Below are 18,658 nucleotides of genomic sequence, written 5' to 3'. Positions count from 1 at the left end.
CACAGTATGTGCTCTTCCCATCCCATGAGTTTCAGGTTTCCCGTGAGTGGAAATATATATCAGGGAACAAAACATAAAGAAACATAAAGTGGAAAATAGAAGCTATCAAGCTCATAAGTCTGTACAGAATAATGTATTATATTTGAAAGTGCTTGTAGTAAAAAAGCACTACAGTAAAAAAAGGAGAAAGATTTTATCATCCCTTTTTAAATCTGCTGCCCAATGCCATCAATTTTCATAATATAATTATCCCTGAAATACAACAAACTGCTAACTTAGAAAAAAATGTGCATTCAGATGTACAATGAGACAAAAACACAGATGAGACACATGCCTTAAATTCAAAGAAACAGGTGGGAGAGCAGGAATTAGTCAGGGATGCTCCTCATTTTCACAAGAGCTCATGCTGTCATTACAAACATGACTAAACACAAATTACTGAGCTCTGTCCGGCAAATCCAGCCAGACAGCACTTCTATGTTGGACCCAATAGGCCTGACCAGCTAAAAATGTTTCTGCCAAAAAAACTAGAAAATCTATTTAAACAAATGTAATTATAATATGGGCAGAGAAGTGCATTGCAAAGGGATGGAGCACATTTCATAAACATTCATATCACCTTTCAGATTTTTGTTTACAGTTTAAAAAGATACAAATTTGGTTGGGAGTAAAAATTGCTACAGTCTTCACCAGATCTCATGGTGATTTTGAAATGGAAGTTAAAATCTTCAGAAAGCAATGGAGTCCAAATACCATTTAGAGGCAAGTAATCTGAGAAATTTATCAGAACATTTTACCCCTCTACACATCAGGCAACCTTCAGTTCATGTAAAAGGATTTTCATAAGCAGAGAAAGCATTAGTCTAACTGTGTGCCAAAATAAACACTAATCAGGAAACAGGGAGAAAAATCCTCTAAAATCTCTACACAGGCCAAGAATTTTGGTACTAAACCATGTATTGAAAACAGCAATGTTCTATATTCAGTGATTTAAAATGTCTGTTCTCTCACCCAACTTCAGCTGTGGTAAATCAGGAATCTCCTTCATTATGAGGGTGTAGTACATGTGAAGTCCTCTTTGAGCATTCAAGAGCAGAAGACAGAGGTCCTTATGCCATTTGTATGCATGCTGCATGCAGTTTTCAGATGGGACATAAAAGCTGCCCTGTATAACAAAAGTATCAAGAAAAGAAAAATACAGAAATATAATTATTGCTCTCCATTTGTCCTACAAATTTCCACAAAAATTTAATTGTGGTCAGACTTTCACTTCTAACCAAGCGTTTGGCACCCAGATCTACTTCCTAGCCGTGTAACCATAACCACACCTCATTCTCTGTGTATGCTTTGCCCAAACCATATCAAAACTATTAGGTCCCAGGAATGCTGTCACATATACACTGAAACTAAAAGGAGGAAAGAATAACTCATATTAGTAGGTAGAATGGCAATACCATATGCATTTTTTCACTAATGCGAGTTATTCTGTCCTCCAGGATCAACAGCATGATTATTACCTCTCGTGGGAAGAGATGTCATTGGACAGACTACAACACATTTATACAAAAATATCCCAAATTTCTTTACACTTAGAACATAAGCTGTGTTTACAATAAGACATCCTAGATCAAAAGTTTTCAGTTCCGTCAAAAGCACCACTTCTAGAAATAATCTATATTTGGAATTTGAACTGTTCAGACTTCAAAATAAAACTGTTTCTTAAACTGTGCTTTTGTGGCCAGAATTTCCAGGAGAGTTGCAAGTAATATTATGTCAACTGTCAGTAATAGGTCTATTTCCTAGTCTCTGTGAACGATGCATTTTAGCAGTTTTCATCACATCATGGAACTGCTATCCTCTTTCAATTTTTGGAAATGGTGCAGCACAAAGGCCTGTGAGCTTGCAGTCAATGACTATAGCTGCTTCTTGATCCCCCGCTGACGGGGTAGGGGTGTGATGGTGTATTCCCCCACACACCTGAGCTTTTCGCCCATAATCCTGCTCAAGTGATAACCAGACAGCTGCAGACAGCTCAGATTGGACTCTGAGGAGACAGAAAACAACACAATAGTCAAGGGCTAATTGAGCATGTGCCAACCAAATTATGGTTGGTATGCAAATATGACTGAGTCCATTATCTCACCCCATAAACAGGGGGAAACCCAGAGCCCATTGAGCTCCCTCCACAGTCAGTGGGCTGTATGCTAGGATTGCTAGGATCTCTGCTTGAGTAGGGGCACCTCTTAAGATTACTCTTTGAGGATGAGAGATTCCTCACCTATTAGAGATCCTCGGTAAGGCACTAATAGCTTGCTGAAACTTTGCAAACTTATATTTCAGATTGATTGTGCACATAGTCTTTTAGACATAAACTGTTGACCAAGTCTGGGACTAACATTGGATCCAGTGATACCTAAACTGCTTTGAAAAGCAAAAGGGTCCATTCTGAATCTCATGACTCAATGGGAGGCTCTCCTGACAATTTCATCTGAACCTGTCCTCTATGCAGTAAATAACTGAGCATACCTTGCCATTGAGGCTTTTTAAACCACTGTCTTAATTTACCATTAACTTCATCAAATCACCATCTTATATATTGCTGCTTCTCTCTTACAAGTGAAGTGCATCACTCCTCTACAACAACCACACAGGATTAATTTATCTGCTTTGCATGAAGAGCAAGGGTTATGAAGACAAAGAGAGAAAGACAGCAAGGTACTTTTCCCTTGAACTTTATGAAGTATTAGGTAAATTAAGCATACATCTAGATGTGCATTTTAAGGCATATGAGCTGCACAAAGGCACCAGGACACGACTTTCCCACTGTCTATCTATGGAGAAACATGAACAATTTGCAAGTTACTCCACTGCTGATCATTTATGGGGAAAAAATACAATTCCTACATACCCTGTTAGGTACTGATTGTGTATATGGACACTAAGTAGCTATGCACCTTCAGGAAGAACAGTGAAGACTTCAACTACATGTCAGTGCACCTCCTTTGTTTTTCTCCCTTTGAGTCCCTCCAGTAAAGACTTCATTTCATGGCTTTTAGCTTGAGCTAGGATGTGATTCTCAACTTTCTTGTGTAAAATAACAAGATGTTAACTCATGTTCTGTGGTTCACACAATGGGGACTGCTCAGCTTGGCCTCTTAGAGAAATGGCTAACAATAATTGACTGAGTTGGTTGTTCTTGGAAGGTTTCAAAAACTCTAGCCTCAGCATGAATCTGTATTTTACTCTCACCATGAAAAACACAAAAAAGGCAGCATACAGAAATACTGCTGGGAATAATAGAAAATCTGATGTAGATTGATACACAATGTCACCAAAAAAAAAAAAAAAAAAGTCCTGTTTTATAATCCGTTGCCAAATTTTAAGCAGAAATAGCTCTGGAATTTAAATTCTACACTGACAAGCAGAAGGAACAATGGGAGATAATTTCATAGTTCATACCAGCACTATAATGCAGTATTGTCAGGCAAGTCTAAATTTTGATAGGTCTATTTTCAGCCTTTCTTGTCATAAATTGTTGTTTAAAACTAAAATGAAGAAGTAATAGGAAAGCACAACTGCAGGTGGGCTCAAAAATGTGTGAACAAAAGACAATGAAAAACCGTATTAATTAGCTGTTTTAAATGCATTAATGTTTGCCTAACAGTCATATAGTGCTTTTTAAATTTTCTGAATTAATAAAATTTCATAGAGATCAGACGGATCAGTTTGCAGAGCATGGGAGTTTAGGAGAACATACTTTGCAAAGATTTACACAGTATTAAAACACAGAATGGGGAAATAACTGTTATCAAAAATAGTTCTCAATGTTATATGTTAGCAATAGAACTTGGTCGTTATTGTAGAAATATTAAATAATTTAGGTCTGAAGGGATCTGTGGAGAGCATCTAGTCTAACTACCTGCTTAAAACAGTTATGATCAGATCAGGCTGCTCAGTGTTGTGTTCTGTTTGGTCTTGAACATCTCCAAGGAAGTAGATTTCACCACCTCTCTGAGCAAATTGTTCCAGTGTTTAACCATCTTCACAGAGCTGTTTTGGGGGCAGTTGGCCACTGATATGCACTACTGCCTTGGGTTTGTTCATCCCAGGTGCAAGATTTTCTATTTGGTTTTGGTTATATTCATGAAGTGCCTACTGCTCCATTTCTCCAGCCTGCTGAGGACACCATTAGTAGCAGACCTTTTTGCCCTCCACTGTAGTAACTGTTCCTTCGAACTTGGTTTTATCCAGCTTGGCAATGAGTTGTTCTTATCATCTGAGGAGTTTGCTCTTGAAGATTAAACAGCACTCTCAGGCCTCATTTACCCTCCAGGGTAGATTCCCAAGGGATCCAGACAAGAAAGTCCCTGAACAGGCCAAAATCTGATCTTCTGAAGGCTTGTAATTCTTCTGTTTAACTTGCTAACTTCTCTCAGGATGTTAAACTCCATAGTCATACAGTTGTGGCAGACAAGGCTGCCCTTAATAGGCATGAGAAGAGGCAATTCCCAGGCCTAATTCTTATGCATCAGACTTGAAGTGTGACTCTGTGATAATCATTTGTCCCATACATTCACTGGTGATGCTGACATAGGCTATTTGCTTCCTCCAGTGACTCCTTTTCAGGGATGCAGCCAAGACTTGCCATTTTTGGCAGCACTGTTATACACACCTGAGAGCTTGAAATGTATCAGCTTGTAAGAAGGACTGCAGTTTTACTTTCTCTTTTGTAGACAAAAGTATGAGAAGAATTTACCTATGTCCACTTCTGATCATTTCTGTCAGTTAATTCTACGGACTTACTCAGGATTTCAGGAAATAGATTACTGTGAATCCAAAATTCTATTTTAAAGGTCAGATATTTCTGAAGATCCTCTAACATTAAGTCCCAGACCAATTAGTTTCAGAGACATTGCAAAAGCAGCAAGCATCTGGAGTCACTGCCCTAGTAATCTGTGACAGGAATTGTATAAATGCCAACCTAAATTCATTTATTTATTAAAGACATCTCTAGTAATTATGTCATTTTTGGGGAGGGAGGGTATGCATGAATAGCAAGAGTGTATGTATGGTGGAATAGGTTGTTTCTATATTAATAGAGAAAAGCCACCTCCATATTGATAATTTCCAAGCTCTAGGGTCCTGTGAAATCAAAAGAGCAGAACCTTTGCCACCATTTCAGCCATGCTCTGTACAATTCAGTCTGGATCCTCCTTTCAGTAAAGGAGTTGTTTTCAGATGGAAGAAATATGGCTAGCAAGTGGTGCAGTCCTCCAATGAAATGTTGGTTTTTATATATGCAGGATGATATGCAGGATGATACTTATGATACACAAGCTGTTGGTTCTGCTTCCTCCTTCATGGAGCACCATCTTCCAATATGAAGCAGCAAAGTGAAGGAAAAACTAACCTGGGGTATTTCTTACAGAAATAAAGTTTCAGTTTTATACCTTCCATTTGAAGAGAAAACATATGAGGAGAAATGTTGTCAAATGTATTCATTGAAAGCAGACAAAATTAAGAAAGTCCTGGGCTCTGAAAGAAGGACTCACACAAACACAGATACGTATTTCTGAGCTACAAGCTCTTTCAAGAGATGGAGAACTGATGAAGAAAAATACATTGCTGTGTAATTATTGTTTTCATGACTAAAATGTCATCTAAAATCAGGAAATTTAATTGTGGCCATTTCTTCCCAATAAATGAAGAAAACATAGGACAACTGGTGACACATTCTACACTGCAGAGATGCATAATTAGGAGCACCGAATAAGGCCACAACAGACGAATCAAATTTCCTGTACAATTGCTGTGCATCAAAGTGTATTTCTTCAAATATTTCTATGAGATATTGATAATATACATGAGTGCATAGGGTCCTGAGGAGGTTACTCCCAGATCTCCTTTCTCTTCCTGTCACAGTTCTCTCCAGGAGGAATATCTGTGTCAAAGAAAGGTGCTGTGCTCTCAGAATACCTTTGCATGGGAGGGCTAGCACTGCACAGTTGCAGCTCAAGGCGATGCCAAACCAGCACAGACTAGGCCATGTCGTGTGTTATTAAGAAGCCATACCATTAATCTGGAGCATTATGGTGCACCTCCATTAAGTGGCAGATGACTTCAAAATCCTGTTGTTTAATGGGAACATCCATCCCAATTTGACAAATCACCATGTCAAGGTAGAAAGTGACAGTGATGGAAAAAGACACCAAGTTCCAAATCTCTGGTCCTTCAACAACTTCACAGAACTGCTTAGAAAGTTGTCACACACACAGAGGAGGCAGAGCAGGACATAAGAGAGATTATTAAACCCACCTCACGGACAGTTTAGCTAATATGAGCTAAGGTCTGTGCATCCTCGTCTGCTGGGGACCCAAGCATGGCAGGCATCTGTCAGATGAGGCCATTATAACTTGCTGCAGCTAAACCAGCCTATCCATCACTGTTCAGTAAGCTGAGAAATGTCAGGAAATGCCCTCCTTTGGGATGGTCTGAAGATTGCATACCTTCCATGGTCTCTATGTGAATTACCTTTTCTTCTGTGCCATTTAGGTGGTCCACTATTTGATAGGTTATAGCCTGGAAGAGGGCTCCACACTACAACACTAACAAATCAAGTTTAGTAGCAAACATGATACATGTTATTCTAAGGAAAAACAGTCATGCAAAAATAATTTAGGAAAAGCACTAGCTTTGACCCATTAAATAACTACAAAGTGATCAGAACTCTGGGCTTCTTGGACTGCAAGGACAGACATCTTTTTGTCCAAAAGGTCTACTTCTTCACAGAATCACAGAATTTCTAGGTTGGAAGAGACCTCAAGATCATCGAGTCCAACCTCTGACCTAACGCTAACAGTCCCCACTAAACCATATCCCTAAGCTCTACATCTAAACATCTTTTAAAGACCTCCAGGGATGGTGACTCCACCACCTCCCTGGGCAGCCTGTTCCAGTGTCTAACAACCCTTTCGGTAAAGAAGTTCTTCCTAAGATCCAGCCTAAAACTCCCCTGGCGCAACTTAAGCCTGCTCCCCCTCGTCCTGTCACCAGGCACGTGGGAGAATAGACCAACCCCACCTCGCTACAGCCTCCGTTAAGGTATCTGTAAAGAGCAATATGGTCACCCCTGAGCCTCCTTTTCTCCAGGCTGATCAAGCCCAGCTCCTTCAGCCGCTCCTCGTAGGACTTGTTCTCCAGGTCCCTCATCAGCTTCATTGTCCTTCTCTGGACCCGCTCAAGCACCTCAACGTCCTTCTTCTTGTTAAGGTGCAACTTATATTAAAACAAATACTGAAGCTAACAATCCCAGCTTGTCCAAAGCATGATGACTGCACTGAGCTTGTAAAACGCATTGTGAAATTACACATTAGCTTCCTTGGTAAACACATTTTAAGTTAATTCCTTTGGCCTCCTGTTATTCTAATCTCATTAGTTTGTAGTTAATGACAGATTTTTCTTTGCTAGTTGCAAAATACATCTGTGCTGTCTTCCTTTTCCAAGACACTTTCTGTCTGTAATAGTAGACTTTAGTTCTGGCTTTTGCCCTTCTCTATTTCTGAAAACTTTGGGAACAAATGAATGCCTGACAAATCTTCACTTCAAGACCTACCACCTAAAGGTACTTTGCTAGCAGTGATGGATGATGATACAGAAGCTACTAGTACTGACAGCAGAGAAAAGTATGACTTCTATTGTGCCAACAGCATCAGAGGCAAAACAGATCAAGAAAGCCAAGAGATGATAGAAAAAGAGGCAGTCAGGAAAACAACACAAAGAACTGAAAATAATGGTTATAATTCCAGACTGCAATGATTTGCTTTAAGAGTTTTTTTTGTTTGTTTGTTTGTTTGTTTGTTTTCCCTGTGACGTGTGAAAAGATGTCAGCTGCATTGATCCCAAATGAAATAAACAAATAAATAAATAAAGTTGTCCCACTGATTGCCAATATCTTTTTGATGAACCCTCACAGCGAGTACTGTGTGCAGTTTTGGGCACCACGATTTAGGAAGGATATAAAACTATTAGAGAGTGTGCAAAGGAGGGCAACAAAGATGGTGTAGGGTCTAGAGAGTGAGACATGGCTGAGGTCACTTGTTTTGTTCACCTTAGAGAAGAGAAGGCTAAGGGGTGACCTCTTTGCAGACTATAGTTTCCTCAAGAGGAACAGTGGGGCAGGAGGCACTGATCTCTGCTCTCTGCTGACTAGCAATAAAACCCGAGGGAACAGCATGGAGCTGGGACAGGGGAGGGTCAGGCTGGATGTTAGGAAAAGGTTCTTCACTGAGAAGACACCTGGGCACTGGAACAGGCTCCTCAGGACAGTGGTCACGGCACTGAGCTGCCAGAGGTCAAGAAGCATTTGGACAATGCTCTCAGACATAGAGTTTGATTTTTGGGTGGTGTGTAATGGCAGTAAGTATAAAATACTTCCTAGCTCCTTGTTTATTAGTTGTGAAATAGAAAAAAAATGTTTTCCTAAAAGATCAGGTGAGCACCTGGGTGTACACATTATATCAGAAAGTATATATCACTTATGTCTGTTTGCAGGGTGCAATGAAGAACCATCCATGTACATGTAGCCTTAATCTGTCTTTTTCGCAGTTAAATGATCATGATCATAGAGTCATAGAATATGAATGTGATGACATAAAGAAAAACCTAGTCAAATGCCAGATTAAAATAAACAAACAAATAAAAATGCTGTGTTTTGTATGTGCAAAGGTTTCTGTTCAATTTGGCCATATTCTGCGAAGCTAGATTCTGAAAATGGACTCTCACTGTCCTTTGTCCATCTGTCCTCTAAGATGTTCCTCTAGGGCTTATCCAACCAAGTAAAATAGCTTGTAAAAAACAACAACCCTCAAACAAACAAAACATTCTTGACAACATCCCTGCTAAATATATTCAAATAAATCACCCTTTAAAATGAATGTGTCCCATGTAATGTTCTTTTCAGTCAACAGATTTCTCCTATAATTAGAGTGTATTACTTTATAAATGTACTTTTCCTTTATAACAAGAGAAAGGAAAATTACTTGAGAAAAACAAACACAAATTAAACAAGGTTCATGCCAATTCATTACTGTAATGCAGAGAACAATTTATGGATATCCACTTCCAGTGTACCAAATCCACCTAATATCAAAAGACACCAATTGGATTTTACGCTCCGTTATATACACTAAGTTGTATTTCTTTTGTATTGATTTCACAAAATATGTTAACTGTCTGAAAAGTTCAACAATAGCACTAGCAGCTGGTAAATTAGACCCTTTGTATTTAATCTAATTCAAAACAGCATTTTGTAATTTAGATTCAAATTCTAATTGCTTTTCAAGAATTTTGAGATACTAAAAAGCCATTGCAGACTAATTAGACAAGTTTGGCAGTTTTTCATTATTAGACAGTATTAGCCCACCTTTTTGGCAAAGATCAAAATATCTGCTTGGAACAGGGAAAGAAAAGTCAGCACCCCAAGATGAATGCAGTTTCTGAGAGCACAGTGTCTGCATCTTCATGCCCATATTTGTCACATAGCATATTATTTTTGGTCTAGCTTCAAAACCACTAAGAAAGGAGATTTTGCATTTCTACTCTGGAGGCTGTTTTTTAAGGTAGGAGATCTCCTGTCAGCTGGTGGTTTGAACAGAAATGATAGTCAATAGCTTGATATAATACATTATATTTACACCTCATTATTATGTTTGTAAAAAAGAAAGGATTAAAAGGTGGTTTCTGGTCATTAGGGACATGGCTGAAATATAAGGACAGAAACATGCTTTCACATGCAAGAAAATACATGAGAGATTCATATTTTATAATTAAAACAAAACAAAAACAATAAAAATTCATAAAGTTAAACAACAGGAAAGGAACTAGGAGTTATATTACACAACATATTATTTCAGTTATATTATTGCAGTCAATTGTTTCAGAAACATTTATATGTGCAGTGTTTGTTAAAAAACAAAAGCCTAATTTATTAGGCACTTTGCATCCAGCTAGCACTTCTATGGGAATCCAATCTCCTGAACAGAGCAGTTGGTTGCCATCTAAATGATGACAGGAGTCTCCATTGCAAGATTCCTTACAGTGATCCTCAGCTGGATCAGATGAGACTCCCCAGACTGCTGGTCTGATGAATTCCTATATCTCACTGGGCCATGATCCTGTGTGACCACTCCAGCACATACATGACCCATTTTTACTGTGTCTTATACCACGTAAGAAGTATTTTATTAATACATCAACTATTTATGAAAGTCCATCCTATTGACCATCTCTGCCTCTGCAGGAATAGCACCTATTGACAACCCACAATACCTCCTTACCTTTGGTCAATTTTGCAGCAGGAACTTCCCAGCAGAGTCCCTGGGACAGCTGGACTGCCCAGAGAATATTTGTTAGCATACCAAAGCACACAAGTAGTGCCAGTCAACAGGTCTGAGACCTGCCCAGGGGAATCTTTGGGACAGTCTGAAATGCCCACCTAGGTTTTTCCTCCACCAACAAGTCAAATGCTGCTTCTAAGTGGTGCCACTTTCTCTCACATTAATCTGTTGTCTCATTCTCCACTCTGCCTGGTGGAGAAGGACCTGGGAGTACTGGTTGATAGTCAGCTGAATATGAGCCAGCAGTGTGCTCAGGTGGCCAAGAAGGCCAACGGCATCCTGGCTTGTATCAGAAACAGTGTGACCAGCAGGGCTAGGGAGGTGATCGTCCCCCTGTACTCGGCTCTGGTGAGGCTGCACCTCGAGTACTGTGTTCAGTTTTGGGCCCCTTGCTACAAGAAGGACATCGAGGTGCTTGAGCGGGTCCAGAGAAGGGCGACGAAGCTGGTGAAGGGTCTGGAGAACAAGTCCTACGAGGAGCAGCTGAGGGAGCTGGGCTTGTTCAGTCTGGAGAAGAGGCTCAGGGACGACCTTATTGCTCTTTATAAGTATATTAAAAGCGGCTGTAGTGATGTGGGGGTTGGTCTGTTCTCCCACATGCCTGGTGACAGGATGAGGGGGAATGGGCTAAAGTTGCGCCAGGGGAGAGCTAGGTTGGATATTAGGAAGAACTTCTTTACCAAAAGGGTTGCGAGGCATTGGAATGGGCTGCCCAGGGAAGTGGTGGAGTCACCATCCCTGGAGCTCTTTAAAAGACGTTTAGATGTAGAGCTTAGGGATATGGTTTAGTGGAGGACTTGTTAGTGTTAGGTCAGAGGTTGGACTCAATGATCTTGAGGTCTCTTCCAACCTAGACAATTCTGTGATTCTATGATGCTGTGATTCATGCAGATAACGTAATGAGATGTTCCTGGACCTCCAGTGTATTAAAGCCTAAGTGCTCTGGGTGCACATAGTCACAGCCCTAACACCATCCCACCCCCATACTATATTATAGGATGAACTTGATCTTCACCCTTGTATCACACTTATCACTTAAATTCATAACTCTAGCCACCAATGTGAAAAAAAAAAAAAAAAAAAAAAAGAAAGAAGCTTAAACAGAAGCTTAGAAATGCTTTCAGAAACATAATTGTAAATTCCAAAAATATTTAAAATCATAATAATTTTAAAATATTACTTATATTTCAGTTAAGACAGAGGTCCCAACTGAAAAAATGAAGGTCTGCTATATCTAGCCCTCCAAAGTGACAGTAAGCAAACACAGATTTGCCAAATTAATAAAATTTTTTTAGCTTTTCATTTCTACTGACCTTCCTTTCTCCCCCTCCTTCAATATTCTTCTTTTTTTTTTTTATTTCTTTCTGGGAAACCAATATTACACTCACTGAGAAAGAACTTCATTTTCACTTGAACACATGACTATGCATGCTGAGGAAGAAGTGATATCCCTGTTAATTAAATCAGTGTTGGGAATGAAAAATGTAAAATTCCCACAGTTTCAGCACAGAGTGCCTCATCAATGAACCAGTGGTGGGAGGAGGGCAAGTTCTTATCCCATTTACTGAAACTGGTTGCTTGTCAAAATTACTTTTGTCTTGAGTATTGTGTAAATATGTTAAACTGAACTCCGAGAAAAGACCAAAGATACAGGGGAATGCCTTCTCCTGAGCCTCAAAGAGGTTCTTATGGCAGGAATGAAATTCAAAAGGAAAAAAAAAAAAAAAAAAAAAAAAAAAAAAAAAACTCTATCAATTAAAATGAAGTAGTTTTAAGTAAAATGTTTCATGGAAAAAAAAAAGTATATATATATACATAAAAAACTATACATATATACAAATTTATGCATACATGTATATTTACACTTCCATTCAGCTACGGAAAACAACAACAAAAGAAACAAATCTTCCCCATTCATTCACTCACCAATAAAAAATAGCATAGATTCCTGTGCCAGACAGTGAAAACAAACAAACAAACAACAACAAAAACAGCAAATTCAAGAGCATTTCATAGGTCAACGGCATGAACATCCATAGTGACGAGCTTGCGGATGCTCTAGTGAGATAATGTTTTTTCATTGCCTGTTTTCCTCAGCAAACACAGCATATTCAATGAGATTGTCTGCGTATGTCAGTATGACAGTGCTTCCAGAATTTTTTCTACATGGTGGCTGAATTTAGCCTTCTTTGAGAGACAGCAAGACATTTCCAATAGGTTAAGTGCCTAAAGTGCTGGGAAAATGGGCAGCCAGAATAGAAAAGGGACTTAAAATACTGTCCTAACAGAAAGACTTTAGGCTGTAAATAAAGGGCATGATACACAAAACTTGAGCCTGTCTGGGGGAGAAATCTGTTATGAAAGAATGTTGATTGGTATTTCATAATATAAGGTATAATTTGACATTTCTGTTAACTCCTAAGAGTTAGGGTTACTTTCCAAAACCACAGGGGTGACAAGAGAGTGGAAAAATTATTTAAGATTGGAGTCAGACTTAATAATTTACACTTTGCATAAAAGCTAGCATGAAAAAAGTATTTAACTTGAGACCCTTGAAAAACAGGAATCATCAGGCTTGAAAAAGAGCCATCATCTGAACAGTTGCAAGAGAAATATCCTGGTCAGCTCTAACAGTTGTGTCTAAAGATTTCAATACCACAAAACACTTAAAAAACACAAGATGTAGTTTCTCAGCTAAGAATGGCTGAGACAATAAATGGCTGAGAAAGATGAAGTGTCCAAGAAAATTTTTGATAGGAAAATTTCCATTTAAAAATATCATTTTAGTAAAACAAAAATACAACAAAGATCACATTGATTTCCAATAAAGTTTTTCTAGGAAAAAATAAAAAGGTAAACCCCTGATAAAGTTTCAAATGCCTCATTTTGACACTCTGAAAGCAAAACATTTTGATTTTTTCATTACAAATGAAGCCTCTGGCTACTCTTTCTTTCTTTCTTTCTTTCTTTCTTCTTTCTTTCTTTCTTTCTTTCTTTCTTTCTTTCTTTCTTTCTCAAAATCATATTAAAATTGTAGGATATTTTACAGTTTAAAGGTGCAAAGCAATACAAAAATTTTTCTGTGCACAGGTCTCTTCCTTGTTTCTTTGTTTTGTTTGCTTTTTCAGATTTTTTTTACAGTACATTTTATATTTTTTAAATTTCATTTCAATAAAAATGAAACCAAATTCTGCAGTCTCCTCAGACTGTCTCAAATCTATTTCCTGAATCACCTTGAAAACTATACCTAGGCAGACTGCCTAAGTCGAGTTACATCCTAACATATCTTCAGCAGTGTCACAACGGCTCTTCATGTAAAGACATACAAAGAAGTTTTAAAAAAATCTGCTGAAGATGAATAAGGAAAAAAAAAATTTCTCCACCTGAACTCTAGGGTTATACATCACTTTGGAAAGCCGTAAAATATTTTTTCTAGCAGTAAATTAAGCACTGGAGAAGACGTCTTATGAAAGCTAGAGCAGGTGTCTGACAAGAGGCATACTTCTTCCAAGAGCACTGAATCATCTGGCACAAGAAAAGTCATATGCCTCCCTTTCCCTCCATTAGACGTATGTATGAAAATGACACATTAATCTATATCTTCATCTTGTAGGTATTAAGAGTCTGGTTTAGAGAACACTCACAAAGCTTTCTGAAGTATCCTTTGGCTAAGAGATGGTACAGAAGTACTGAATAATTATTTTATGGGAAAAAGTAGTGGTTGATTTTTCAAAAAATGTGAACATAAATGCTTGTGTCAAGAGAAAAAGAGAGAGAGCGAGTTTAGATAGACAGTGATATACATGTGTGTATATATATATACATTTATAAAGCTGACTTGTCTATGTAATTCCAAATTTAATATTTATAAATATTCACAAACGCACACATACGTATGGTGTGAATGCAGACCTCCTAAGCAAAATAACACAGTGCAGATATCAAAAAGGACCTTAGTACCCTGTCCTTTCTGATTAAATAGAGTCCATGCTGCTTACCAACAGATAAGGAAAGCAAATCCACTCCTGTTGCTGTGATCAAACAAGGACCCCTGAGCTGCCTTGTTTTAACACATCACTGCAGGCAGCAAACAAAATCAGTAAGGTTTTAAAAGGAAACTTGTTAGCATATTTTTTGTCTCTCCCACACATTATGTACACACTAACACATATAAGAGAGACCATTCAAAGTCATAAGGAAATTGTACCATTAGAAATCACATTAAAGACAACAGAAAGTATCAGAAAAGTTTTGACACAACTTTTACACATAGCAATAGGAAAGGACATGTCCAGCTGCTGCTCTGGCTACAGTGGAGATGGTCCTATGCTATGTACTTGCGCAGATTAGCATCTGGTGAAGGAATTTTATCCTTTTCACTACTACCATGTACTGCCTGATACTAAATGAATAAGTGTACCCAGATATTGTATAGTCTCTGAGTGCTTTTGTTTTGAAAATATTACAATTAGTTACTTAGGTGGCAATTATCAAAGCTCTAACACATCTCCCACGTTGCTCACATAAGAAGAATGAGATTAATATCTCCATTTTATATTTGGACTACAAGCATCTCCAACTCAGAAAATCATCCTAGTTTCCCTTCATAGCACCTGGACGGAAACAAGCAATTTTACCTCCCCTACTATCATGGTATAATGCATTATAAACCAGGACAGAATAATCTACTGGATAAACAAATGTGCTAGCACTTTCTCAATCTCTCTTCAGTTTCTAACCTGCACTGTTAAGATATGTACAATGGTATATTTTAGTATATGTATTATATGTATTTAGTATATGGTATATAAAATGGTTATTTTAGCTTGGTGTTAGCTTTCTGAGGGGAAGAGTTTTTGAATGAGCACAGGGTTGTAGTAGCCCTGATGTGCACACCTGAGAATGGCAAAGGTGGAATTGGACATATTTCCTGCCCTTCTGTCTACACCTAGATGATCATTCCCCATATGTGGCCAAGGCCAGTGTAGCAGAATTACTTGAGTCTACTTGTGTACTAGCATGTAGACTGGCTGGGAGCTGGCAAATGTATTACTGAAAAACAGTTCTCTTGCACATGACATTTCTCTCATAGCGTTTGGCACAATATGCTATTAAACATACAGAACTTATATCATACTGCATGCACCAAAGAACTTGTCTCAGTGTTGCTTTCTGATGCACAGAGCCAGAGCAAATGGTCACTGAAATGCTGTTTATTGAATAAAAGCAATAGCGGGGACCACAGCTTCCTATCTAAAAATGTCAGGCTCTATTAAACAGTGCCAGTCTCTGTCAGAGAAAGAGTGACTTCAGGCCTGAATCTCTGTTCACATGTGACTAGAGCTATGGGAATAATTGATTTTACAGTTCAATGCCAGAACTGGGAAAAAAAGAACATGTTAGGTCAACTCAGAAAGAATTTCCTTGTTCATAGTGAAATGAAATACTTTTCTTTTTTTTCCTAAGGCAGTTTTAAGAATTACTGCAAGTTATCAGATTATTCTGGTTTAACAAGTCAAGATCTATCAATTAAGCACCACAACAGACCTTGTATACGCTCTTAACGAACTACAGATATGAATTAAAACATACTTTAAACTTTTTCGTGTTGTGAAGCTAGATAAAGAACCATGTCCTAAATCAGTTAACTTAAAACGGCATGCCATAATGATGTCTAATATAGGAAACAATAAAGAATAGGATGCAGAAAAGGTGTTCCTATGGGAAATATTTTCCAACCTACTGTAATAAATGCCTGTTTCACAGTTTCCCACAAAGGTAGTAGACTGAACTCAGTGATCCTATCATCTGTGTGGATGTGTAGATGTGGTGTTTTGGGACATGGTTTAATGGTAGTGACCCTGCAGCCCATGGGTCCCACATGGAGCAGATCTCCACGCTGCAGCCCCCCCATGGGTGGAGGAGCCCCCGGTGGAGCAGGTGGATGTGGCCTGGAGGAGGCTGTGGCCCATGGAGAGCCCCCACAGGAGCAGGGGGTCTGGGGGGAGCTGCAGCCCACCCATGGGGGACCCGTGCTGGAGCAGTTTGCTCCAGGGGGATGGACCCCGTGGGACGGAGCCATGTGGGACCAGTTCCTGAAGAGCTACTGCCTGTGGGCAGGCCTCACAGGCTCAGTTTGGGAAGGACGGCATCCCGTGGGAGGGACCCCACGGGGAGTGGGGGCACAAGTCCTCTGAGGAGCAGCTGAGGGAACTGGCTTGTTTAGTCTGGAGAAAAGGAGGCTATAATCAAAGAGGAGGTATAAAATCAACTTAGTGGTTCCATTACAGAAGTCCACTTCTAGCAACCTATTTGATTTTGTTTATTCAGCGGAGCATAACGATGAAAACTTATCTTGGGCCTTGTGAAATTTCACAAGAAACTGTGCTAGAGTTGCAGTAAGACCTTGAGACAGCAGCACATGACGCTGGCATTTTAAACCTAAAAAGGACAGACACTTTGCACCTTGCTACTCCCTTAAAGTAAAATTTTACTCAGCTACAAGTACATGTATGTTCATAAATGGAGGAAAAGGTAATTACTTCCAGTGGTAGAGCACTAACTTGCCATAAGAAAAAAAAAAAAAAAAAAGGAAAAAAAATAAAAAGGAGGAGGAGGAGAAGGAGGGGGAGAAGCAGAAGCAGAAGAAGCAGAAGCAGCAGAAGAAGCAGAAGCAGAAGAAGAAGAAGAAGAAGAAGAAGAAGAAGAAGAAGAAAGAAAGAAAGTGATAGGAGGAACAGGTTCTCTGAGCCTTACAGCATTTGTTTTGTTTACATCCTCATGAAGCTACAGGTCTGAACCGTGCTTTAATCAAGACCCAGAGACCCATTCATTAGTATGAGCTGTGGGGAATATATATCTACTGTCTTGCAACACCACATGTTGACAATAAGCAACCAACAAAGCCTGTGAACTATTTTAATAGAAAGGGACTGGGGACATGATCTTCTTGGGATCTGTGATATGTTGTCATTCCTGCCTATGAACAGGACTTTTATGATTTGTACCATGTGCTTTTCAGTCCACTTCTATGGCTGGAAATCATATTGGATCCTCTCTTTCTAATTCCATTTGCTTGGACTCTGAAATGACTTTATAATGGATATTTGGAAATAGCTTCTCAGTAGGTCATTTTAGTATTTAATTACACAGTCTTAGAGGAGAAAAGAGAGATAGAGCTAATCATGCCCACCCAAAGGTTTTATTACTTGCCCAGAGTTCAGTGTGGAAATCTCCATAATCAGGGCTATTGCTGCATGCAGGCTAATTAGCTTCTTCACAAATGCAGATGCAAATGAGAACAATCACAACACTACAGATCTCTTCGTAAACTTGGCAGCTTTTAACATTAGAAACACTGTCAAACAATGGCTAAAGAGGAAATATCTACTTTCCATTTGGCAGTGACAAATTACTTCAACCTTTATGGATTCCTCTTTTATTTATTTTTTTTATTATTTTTTTAGCAGTCTAACATAGCAGTCTAACATTTTGTTACTAAGGCAAATTTTTTGTTTTATTATTTCTTCCAGTCTGTTACACAGTCATGCCATTACCAAGTAGGTTCCTATGAGTCATGAGCAGGTGGGAAGCAATCAAGTCTCTTTTGATAGCATTATTATTTTTTATTATTATTTGCAAATGTTCTCGCATATCCCCTTCTTTCTACTTGGTTCACAGTCAACTTCTCATTTTCCCTCAAAGGTGTGGGCAAAATATGCTGTTCTGTATATGCTCTGTCAAACTGGATCAGAACTGAAGCCCAAAAAGTCTTGTGTTTTAGAACCAGCTGTAGTTAACTGCCAAATACTCACAGGAGAGACAGATGTAACCAAAAGAAAACCCAAATTTAAGCTCTGACAATTTCAGAAATTGCATGCCTTTAGGCAAAATCTAAAAATGCCCAAATACTGGTTTATGCAGCACTCCTCACAGTGCCCTTGATTTTTGAAGAACGTGCAGTCATTTTCACAATCACGGCAGACCCTCCTAAGATCACACAAGCACCTTCCAGATATGTGTTATTCTGGCTATAATAGGTCTATAAAACTGGAGGTAAAAATCCTGTTATTAGTTCTAAATATGCTACTTTTCGACTTCATGGAATTTTGTCTGTTTTTGTATTGTGAAAAACAATGAACATATGATGTTTTGCAAGATCCTGCTCCAAGGTTTGCTGTAAATAAGTTTCCATTCCTTTCCCAGCTATTTTGCTGAAGATAATTCTATGGCTCTGAGAATTCCATCACTCACATAATTCAAGT

At 38.8% G+C, this 18,658-nt stretch overlaps 1 protein-coding gene across 5 annotated transcripts in view; it reads right to left on the bottom strand.

Moving 5' to 3' along the window:
* The window catches only part of FAM135B (family with sequence similarity 135 member B), a 261,734-nt gene that overhangs the window by 28,786 nt on the left and 214,290 nt on the right, over positions 1 to 18,658 (bottom strand). For all 5 annotated transcript variants that reach the window (XM_072034282.1, XM_072034281.1, XM_072034285.1 and 2 more), the window contains one exon: positions 1,012 to 1,165. In XM_072034282.1, coding sequence (XP_071890383.1) covers positions 1,012 to 1,165 — 154 coding nt within the window. The remainder of the gene's footprint in view (positions 1 to 1,011; positions 1,166 to 18,658) is intronic.

This window comes from Anas platyrhynchos, chromosome 2 (assembly GCF_047663525.1).
Source record: "Anas platyrhynchos isolate ZD024472 breed Pekin duck chromosome 2, IASCAAS_PekinDuck_T2T, whole genome shotgun sequence".
NCBI classification, from domain to species: Eukaryota; Metazoa; Chordata; class Aves; order Anseriformes; family Anatidae; genus Anas; species Anas platyrhynchos.
Note: the sequence above shows the minus strand (reverse complement) of the source record. Positions and strands in the feature narration are given on the sequence as shown.